This window comes from Fringilla coelebs (assembly GCF_963513975.1).
Source record: "Fringilla coelebs genome assembly, chromosome: 7".
Classification (NCBI taxonomy): Eukaryota; Metazoa; Chordata; class Aves; order Passeriformes; family Fringillidae; genus Fringilla; species Fringilla coelebs.
In genome coordinates this window covers 7,905,397-7,915,154 of record NC_140035.1, presented here as the reverse complement: position 1 = coordinate 7,915,154, position 9,758 = coordinate 7,905,397, and the positions used below count along the sequence as shown (strand labels likewise).

General features: G+C 38.0%; 1 protein-coding gene across 3 annotated transcripts in view; it reads right to left on the bottom strand.

The window, feature by feature from the left end:
* Positions 1-1,340: 1,340 nt before the first annotated feature.
* Positions 1,341-9,758, bottom strand: part of DPP10 (dipeptidyl peptidase like 10) — a 426,949-nt gene continuing 418,531 nt past the window's right edge. For all 3 annotated transcript variants that reach the window (XM_084209340.1, XM_084209342.1, XM_084209341.1), the window contains 6 exons: positions 9,618-9,672; positions 5,984-6,083; positions 5,240-5,298; positions 5,079-5,151; positions 3,453-3,526; positions 1,341-2,085 (listed from right to left, as the gene is read on the bottom strand). In XM_084209340.1, coding sequence (XP_084065466.1) covers positions 1,948-2,085; positions 3,453-3,526; positions 5,079-5,151; positions 5,240-5,298; positions 5,984-6,083; positions 9,618-9,672 — 499 coding nt within the window. In that variant the 3' untranslated portion in view covers positions 1,341-1,947. The remainder of the gene's footprint in view (positions 2,086-3,452; positions 3,527-5,078; positions 5,152-5,239; positions 5,299-5,983; positions 6,084-9,617; positions 9,673-9,758) is intronic.

Below are 9,758 nucleotides of genomic sequence, written 5' to 3'. Positions count from 1 at the left end.
ATTATACCCTACCTAAGCTATACATTTGTACTCCATGTGTCCTATAAACGCCACAAAGCAAAGCCATACTTTGTGGTGACACTGGGACCCAAACAAGATATCATTGCACATTAAAATTGTATTAAACTAATTGAAAAATAGTATAACATTGCTAACAAAACGAGATAATTACTAAACATTAAAAGACAAGAGACTTTTCAGTGTTCCATAAAACCACGCCTTTCAGACAAATTAATTATTTGCATCATAAAAAAAATCCTAACAGTGAAAGAAAATATTCCAGAAGGAAATGATGAGTAAAAAAGCTTCAGGTGATTTTTCATTACATTAAAAACAAGTCTCATTCTCATAAAATATGCAGAACTTTACATCTTAAATAGCATATTTACCTTCAAAAATTACTTTCATTTTAGTCTTGCAAGAAATTAAACCTTAATTATATAGGAAAGTATTTGGAATATATCCAGAAATAAGAAAACTACAGCTATTCCCCTATAAGTGGCACAGCATCTGTCAGGAGTTGTCACATACCTTCAGGAAGATATCCCAAATTAAACCAACATTGTACTTGTTTTCGTGATCAGAGTTAATATTCTGCAGACCCAACCTGGCTGCCTTGTTTATTTCATAGTTTCAATTTCTATTGCTGCACTTCACCCTGGCAAATAAATGGATGCACGAGGGGCTCGCCCTCTGAATAAATAATAAAATCTAATCTGTCAGATCTTCCTTTGCCTTGAATGAAAAACGTTTCATTCCTCTGTGATGCTGTTGAAGCTAAATCTTGTTGCAAGAGACTGAATGAGCAGCCTTGGAATAAGAACTAAAGGTGTGTTCGAGCTACGTCACCACCTTGATGAACATCAGAATCACACCTGAGAGCAGAAGGGAGGAAAGGAAGATGCACTATACAAAATATGTCTTCATTTGAGGAGTAAAGTACTACTCAATGGCATTATACATTGTTAATAAACTTTCTTTATCTGAAACTATAATTTAATATTTATGTATCTAATTTACATGTGACAAAGTAGCATATTCTAAAATTAGAGTGTAACCAGCAAACTATTAACTACTATAAACAATACCAAAACACAACTCAAACATATTTTAAGGAAACAATAGATACATTTTGGACTGGGGAATGATTTCAATCGCAGATATTGTTTTAAATACAGCTGTCAATTACATCTTGAAAAAGTTTCTTCAAGCTCAGAAAGATTTTCTGCTGAGGGGTTCCTGGGTATATACATAAAGACCAAGAGCACACCACCAAAAAGACCCCTATTGGTTACTAATAGGTACAGTAATAATTGCAAATGCTTAAATTGTGTGGGGGAAATAATTTTCAATAACCATGTTATATGATGCACTAGACAATATCCCCTTTGAGCAGAAACTAGAGAAAATACCGTGCCCTTTATTATCTCTGTGGTTTCTTACGTGTAATAGACAGCAGAAGAATTGCACTTATTGTACCATTACAGTGTTATATTCCAGTTCACCTTTTAGAATATTAGTGGCCATAATATTTATGATAGGTTGTGCCTTATGCAAAGATGAAAAAGATGTACATTTAAATTAAAAAAAAAAATCAAACCAAAAACATAAACAAAAACCAAGCAACCACTTACAGAACCAACAGTGAGGCTTAACATAACAAACATGCACTAACCCTACACTTATGCAAAACTAAGTTCTTCCAGGAAACTGTAACCAACAGTTGACCTCCCACAAAGGTAAAGGTTTTGTCCCTTGGTAATATGTTTGGACTTTGTAGTTGAATTCCAGTTTATTAGCTCATTGTCTGTAAATGTGCTGTTCCACTGTGGTATCCTTTAGCTGCCCTTGAGCTTCTGCAGAATCTGCAATCTTACAGTCACTTTTATTTAAGGTTTTATTGAGCTGCAGAGTAAGTCCCCTTCAGTACTACACAAATAGGCTTCCTTATTCATCCTCTTCAGGTTCCTGTGGTAAAATTGGTGTCTCCTCCTTTAAACAAGCACTAAAAAACCCAAGGATTGTGCTGTAAAGGTGATATTTGCTTTTCTCAGAAGCAATGTTATGACCTTCATCCGGATAGATCTGGCAGAGGAGAAAAGAAAAAAAGTAAATAGTTTTTAAAGGCTTTTCAAATATTTAGGGCTCTAATTTTCTTTCTCTGATGTTCAACATGTTTTAGATAACAACACGATGATAGCATTAGTTTTATGGCATCAAGGAGAGCTAATAAAACCCAAAGTAAGACTCATTCTCTTGGAATTTGAACTTACATAAAGCAACCACTGCAGTGGGATCTGCAGAAGTGAAAAAATTTATTTTCTCAGCCATTGTGCTTACAACAGTTTACTTCAGTTGGCATTTTCAATAGTGCCTAGGCATCCAAATCCCATTAACATCCACGAGGATTAATTGCCTCACGCTTTTAAGGACCTCTCAATATTTCAACTTCTAAGTGTTTGGCAAAACCCCTTTTTATTCATATCTTAACTATCTTCCTATCTGGTCCAAAGCCCATCTTCTCCCTCTCACTGGGTGGATGTGGGCATTTTTATCTCTTAAAACAAATACCACTGGGAATTTCTCCCAAGTGAGGCTAAGCAAAGATTTGCAGGCTGAATGAAGAAATCCAGGCCACAAGACGAGACCTGAGGAGGCTTGAGGCAAAAAACTTCAGCTGCCTCCTCAAACCCAGGTTATCACAAGGTTGTATGAGAACAGCTGAACAAGGCTCTTCTGGGAAAACTCTGTTATTCCTGCTTCTTCCTCTCTCACAGGCCTTCACATCACCTCAGCTGGAAATACAGAGGAAGCAGGAACAGATTCTACATTTAAAGTCCTTTTTCCTTCCTCAAGTGGCACCAAGCCCCTTCCTGCCAGCTCCTCCCTGCCAGGAGCTCACCCTCCAGTGCAAACTACAGGATCACCCTAAGCCCAGCAGGGTTGAGGTTTGCAATGGCCAGCAAGCATCAGCAGTATTTAGAGACTGATTCAATCAAAACCCTCTGCCAGCAGCATCCATGTGCTCCAGGTGGGTTCCATGCAAGCCTGTGCCTTGACAGAGGCTCTGTCGTGCTCTTCTAATAAACATAAATGTTGAAAATGAGGGGAAATTATTCTCATGTGACCCAATACCTTTTTAGGTAAAAAGGAACCCCAAGTAGTGACATCTCCATGGTACAAAGAGTGCCCATAGACTCCAGAGCACTTTGTATAGCATTGTAGGATAAACAGGTGGAAAAGAGAAAGATGAGAGGGAGGACAAAGAGCCCAGGAGAACAAGATGATAAAGCTCCTGATATCCATACAAAAATAAGCTTAAACAGAGTTCTAACTGCAAATTGAGTTAATGTCACTGTGTTGTGGTAGAGAGGGTCCTTTGCAGTGAAGAAATAGCAACAGGAGGTTAAATGTTCAACTATGTTTATAGGAAAAGTCACAGGTGCACGTACCTGCATAGTGTAATTAGCCCCAGCTTTTATTAGACGCTTAATTAGTTCTGCTGAATGCTGGAAGTGAACTTTAGCTGCAAGAAAACATTTGATATTATTAGAAACAGCTACAGTGATACGAAGTACTTATCTGTTACACAGCTTTGGCTGAAATTACAGGCTCTGTAATTACTGGATCTGAAGCTGACTATTTCCAAGACCAGCCCCATCAGCAAGAGGGTGTTAGAGCAGAGGTTTTGGAGAAGGAGCTGGAAGCCCCAGGGGAAGCCACACTTCTCATTTAGTGAGGACTCCTCTGTTCACCCTTGATTCACACATACTGTGATAGCTTAGAGATCTATAAAACCTTTCTGTTTGAACATCATGGCATCTTCTAATTTGCTTCAAAGAAAGCACACTGCATTTTCTATTGCTTGCACGGGGTCATTACACCCCACTCTTTAGGTAATGGACTTTCTGGAACCCATCAGTAACCTCATCTGTATGTGGCAAAGCCATGATTACCATGTCTAACCCTGCAGAGTTTAGGCTGCAAGTGGTCTGGGCAGTGACAATGGATGTGATATTGAACAGGGGCAGCAGACAATCAGACTGCCAGGCCAGAGCACCCTGCACTGCTCAGACATCTATCAAAGCCCCAGTTCCCTCCAGCTCGGTGCAGAGGGGCAGAAATTGCTTCTGCCTGTTGCAATCAGTAAAGCCTGAGCCCCTCATGCCTCCTCAGTCACCCAGTTTATTTTCAACCCTCCCCACTGTGCTCTGGGGAGAAGCACTGGACAGGGTTTGCACCCCTCTGGTTGCACTTTGGATCCATAACACGGGTTTGACAAGCCAGGGATGATGGGCTGGCACTCTGCCAGCTGTGCATGGGCACTGTCACCTTGGCCCTGGCCACTGAGAGGCACTTATCCCTTCAGACTGAGTAAAAAACCGTGTATTATCCCATATCCACCAGAAAATCCTGGGGAAGAAGTGGGCATGTCAGTCTGTACAGAGCAGCTGTTTGCATCTCTGTAATTTGTGCCTGCATCAAAGCTCATTCTTTAGACATCAGTTAAGAAAGTTCAGAAGAATACACTGCAGTGAAATCTGCAATTACAAATTATCTCGATTCATGCATCTTATGATTCCATCTAAATTGCTAGAACTTACCTTGTGTTACTCATTCCCTGTCTTAATCTACAGCTAAAAGTATTGGTGCTATTAAAAGGTTCTGTGTAGCTACAGAGGGTTTGCAAGTACCTTGTAATTACTTAGATGGGAAGATTAACTTCCCATTTGGTGATGTACTTCACCAGCTGTACTGATAGTTCTGCAGAATTTGTATTAATTTAAGACAACATTAAAAATGTATGTTGTTCTATTAATAATTCATGTAATACCTTTCACTAGAAACACAAGATTCAAACAAATTAGAACATACAGCACCTAAAAGGTGCAAATCCTCAGCAAAGAAAAGCATCACCAGTTCAGAGTTAGAACTGACAGTTGAAACAAAAGAAAAAAATCCTATGAAAAGGAAAAAGGAACTGAAAATGTACTTGCTAGTTGTGTCCCTCATCAGCCCTTGAACAACTGCCTATTAGAAGCTCTGACTCCAAATGAGCTGCATCTGTGAATACTTACCATCAGCTGTCCCATGAACTATTAGCAAATCCACTTCTTTTAAACCATGAAGATTGTGTAATACACTGGATGCCTAGTGAACAAATGCACACAAAGCTGTAATTGAATTGCATTTTAAGAGTAAAATGGTAATTTTAAGTTACTTGTTTATGCTAACTTACCTGATAGGTAATTTCATCTTTTGATGGAATCCCAAGGTATCTTTCTGAAAAAGCTGATGCTGTAAAAATAAAAACAAAACAAAACAACAAATCTCATGAATTTCAAGTTATTTCTATTTTAAAACTCATCATTTCAGAAGCTATTTAAGCCATGAAGTCGAGATGTTCATTTGGAGACACAGAATGTACCATTTAAACCCACTTTTAAATAGTTAAAAGAGAAAAAAAACAACCAAAAATAAAATAAAAAAAACAACTCCAACCCTAAAGAACAATAAAAACCCAAATCCAAAAGAAAACACAAGCTAAACCCCAAAGAAAGTCTAAGAGACCATTAAAGTAATCTGGTCTAGTTTCCTGTGTACAGTGCCCAAAACTTTACATACAGAGCCAAATAACCTGTGATTGAGTGACAACGTGGCTGATATTGTAGGGAATTCACTGCTAACCTTAAAGGATTCATTCCTTATAAAAGATTTGATTCATGCTTATATACATAAAGGACTCTCAAGAAATGAGGTAACTGCAAAATCAGTGCTGTCAATAATACAAAGTGTGTTGTGGGTTTTGGTGAACTGTCCCAGTGTCAGCTTTACTTTCATTTAAAGACGAGACCAAGACAGTGAGGTGAAATCTCACTAACACATTATGTTATCTGCCCTTAGTTAAAATAAACAGCAGCTTCTATGAATAAAAGTTATTTTGAATAAAGTCTCACACAGGTTTAGGGCAGGGAGTACTCACCATATAACTTCATGTCTGTGATTGGTGCCATCACAGCTCCACACTTGAAGAGGTGCTCGCTGGATTTCAGGATCATCGATGTAATGTAGCCACCATACCCCTAACAATGGGATGGAAATTTTGGTTGATTTATTTCAGTCTAGAAAAAATAAAGCTAAAGGCCACTGTGCTAATCCAGTGGTATAATTTTTATAGTTTAAGGGTGCATAAAGATCTCATTGACCTGGTCATGACTTTTAATCTATGCAGTTAATGAGTATTGAACATTTCTTCACCATCTCTGAAGTCTAACACACCTCCCCTGGATGAGCTGATACCAGAGTCATGAAACCTTTTTGAAAGCTTTAACTTGAAACCACAGATTTCCTTGAAATGACACTGGCAATCCATTTCTGTATACCTGTAATCATTCTAGACTCACAGAAAATGGAATTCTGAATGTGGCACCTGGAATCAATGATTTACTCGTATATTACAGGCTCCTCAAATTTCTCTACTTGCCATCTGTTTTCCCTTCATTGGTACTGAGAAATTGCTATTTCTTCAAGTATTTTGTTGTTGTTGTGGTTGTTGTTTTGTGTTTGGCACAACACATTTCAGGAAGACAAAATTATCCCATGACAGGGAAAATATAATGCAAAACACCAGCTGATCCAAAAAAAGATTATGCATCAAGTGCTTACAGTTTTCTTATGGACTTTTACAAATGCTGCATGCTCCTGCTCTTCATGTCTAAATACTTATTGAACAGATTATTTCTGTGGAAGAATGGCAATATTTGAAAACCCTTTATCCTCATTTAAGAAATATAAGTAAAGAGGTTTCTTGCTCTCTGCAATCAATCCTTATTAAGGGATGGACATTCTGAAGAAAATACCAAATAGAAGCTGGATTTTCAAAGGAAATGTGTGGGGAACTGAGTTATTCCTTTCCCATACAAATTCAGCCCAGGAGGCCAAGAGCCATCCAGATATGTTCATGAGCAGGAGTAGATTTCACCGAAGACAGAATTTCTGAGTGGGCACCTGTAATTTGTATAATTCAAAGAGCTTAAAAGAATAGCAACTTTGCCTCTGGGTTTTCTTGGCTTTTACATTTGTTTAATATTCTGTTTGTGTCTTGCCCAGTAGCTCCACAGCACAATTTTAATCCAAGGATAGGTATTGCCAGGTTATTTATTATTTATTCCATGTTTTCATTAAGAGCTTGTTTAATTCTCCTGAGAGTGTCTTCCCTTTGTGCCTGTGTCCTTCCTTCCAGCCAGGCTTTCCAGGACAAAAACATTACAGAGTGAGTTATTTATAAATTCTTAGAAGCACTTCACAGTGACATTGCTATTCCATATGCCCTGATGCAAGAACATGTGCTGCCTCACTCACCTGCTGGGTTTCTGGTGTTGCAGCCTAATTGCCACATTTTCAAGAAAGATGTTGGATGTAGAATTGCAACTTATTTTTAAACTCTCTTTTCACTTCCATGAATAAAACCACAAACTCCATGAACCACACTTGGCTGTCTAACAGCTCAGATCCTTGGATCAGGCATCACTTAGGCTTGCACCCCTCACAGAGATAAGCAAGGGGGCATTGGCAGATTGCTTGGCAATTTTCCCCACTGTGCCCTTCTGGACAGTCTTGTTACTCTTGTGCCTCATTGACATCACCAATTGTGACAAGAATTTTACTTCTGAAAACTCTTAGAGAGTTCCCTGAAAGTGTGGATAAGTCAAGCTTTATGAAATCAGCACTAAGCCATTCTAAAGTCAATTTATCTTCAAGCAAAGTGCACATTCTGTTTCCATCAGTACAGCAAATTTAATGCATAGAAAGGGAAAAAAAAATCCTCATTTCTTTATCACATTCTTGTATGTGATATAAATGAAATGAGTTTTAAAAAAGATTTTTAATCTACTCTAAAACAAGCAGAGTGAAGGCAAAATACAATTAACCCTAAGAAGTTGCTAAATATATTTTTATTGTTAATTATAAAACTGACTTTTAAATTTTATGGTATTTTTTTTTTCTTTTGACAGTAAAAAAACCAACTCTGAAAGGTTAACTTGGAAAGGAAAATTTCCCTGAATTCAAAGCAGTGTCGAAAGCTTATTGAATTTCCCACTCTTCATTCCTCAACACTGCTTTCAGAAAATAAATGCAGGAACATGGCAATCAATAACATTTTGTGAAAGAAAAGAGAATTGGGGGTAGGTCTTGGCAGATATGTAAAGCTGTGGTTCCAGGCATGCTCTTCAGTAACTGTCTCATCACATCACTCTTAGGAAAATGATATGGACGAATCTCTGGCAGAAAACAAGCGGGAATTTTCAAGTAGCAATGAAAAGAATTTCTGCAGGCAAAACCAAGCAATTCTGGCTGCTCAGGGATTTCATTCCAAAACCAGTATTTTCAATCAAAGGATTGAAAGAGGAAGAGGATATGGAGAAATGTTGATGCTTCTGTGCCTGTGTACTTTCACATGCATCAGGTCATTAAAACCTGAATAGAAGTGTGTGCCACGATCACCTGGTGCATGAAATTGGCCCTGCTTGTACATCCTCAGCTGGAAAATCTCTGGCTGCTCCCTCAAAACCCAAATACTGGTTTTGACCCATTCTTGCAGCGAGTTTCTTTCTTAGCTCAAGGAGTGCAGCAGGAGCTCAGATCTTTGAGGAAGGTCATGATCATGTGAAATGTTAATAACAGTCACAAACATCAGCCAGTTCTCAAAATGCTACCATGCAGGAGGTAAATGTCAATCTCCTCATCCTGCATCCAGACAGGCTGAGACAGGCAGGTTAAATGACTTGCCTGAGGCTGTGCAGGAACTCACCAGCAGAGTGAGAACTAAGGCACTTCATGGAGAAACACATGCTGCTCTTAAAAGTGATGACTGGGGTGTACTTGATCAGGGTTTGTTACTGCTTTGAGCTCAAAGGAAGAAAACAGCTTCATTTTTAATAAAAAAAACCCCCAATTTAACAAATTTAAAAGGTTGCACATGCCAGTTCATAGATGAAGCAGCAGTTGTGGGGTGTTTCTAATTGCTGCTTTTTAATAGCCATCAGTAAAATGCTGTTTAATTTGCTACTAAAAGTTGAGCCTTTGCCTCGTTGTACCTCATGCTAGGGGCAATGACACACAGCTGATAAAACAGCAAAGGCAAGATTTCTCACTGGTGTAACAAGGAACTTGCTGACAGTACCACAGGGTAGGCACTCAGCTAAGCTCAAGGGTCAGTAAAACCTATATTCAGATATAAAACCTGTATTTTATAGGACAACATTGTCAATTTAACTTCAGCCCAAATATAAAACTGTAACAAACAAGCTTTCACAAAACCCAAGTCCCTATTAAAAATTTCTAAAGAAAGCAAAAAGCAGAATTTTTAACAAATACCTTCTCCTTCAGATTCTGAAATGCAAATAGTGTTATGTCATAAAACTGATTTTATTGACTTAAATATCTGTCCTGAGAAAAAGATACTGTACAGAACAAACAGTAAACTATGGATGGCTTTTCCCTCCATTTTAATAACTAAAATTGTCTTTGGAAAATATATTAATATATTTGTTTATGAATTGACAGCACTTTCTTAAAGAATTAGGATGATATAGCCTGCTATTTTTGCACATTACCTTTCCAAATATACCCAGTCTCTTAGGATCAATGAAGGGCTGTTTCAGAAGTGATCTGAAAGGAAAAAAAGTTTCTTTCTTAATTTTGTCAAAGTAAAATGGTGGATTTTACTTTCTGAATATAGTATGTAAATAACATTA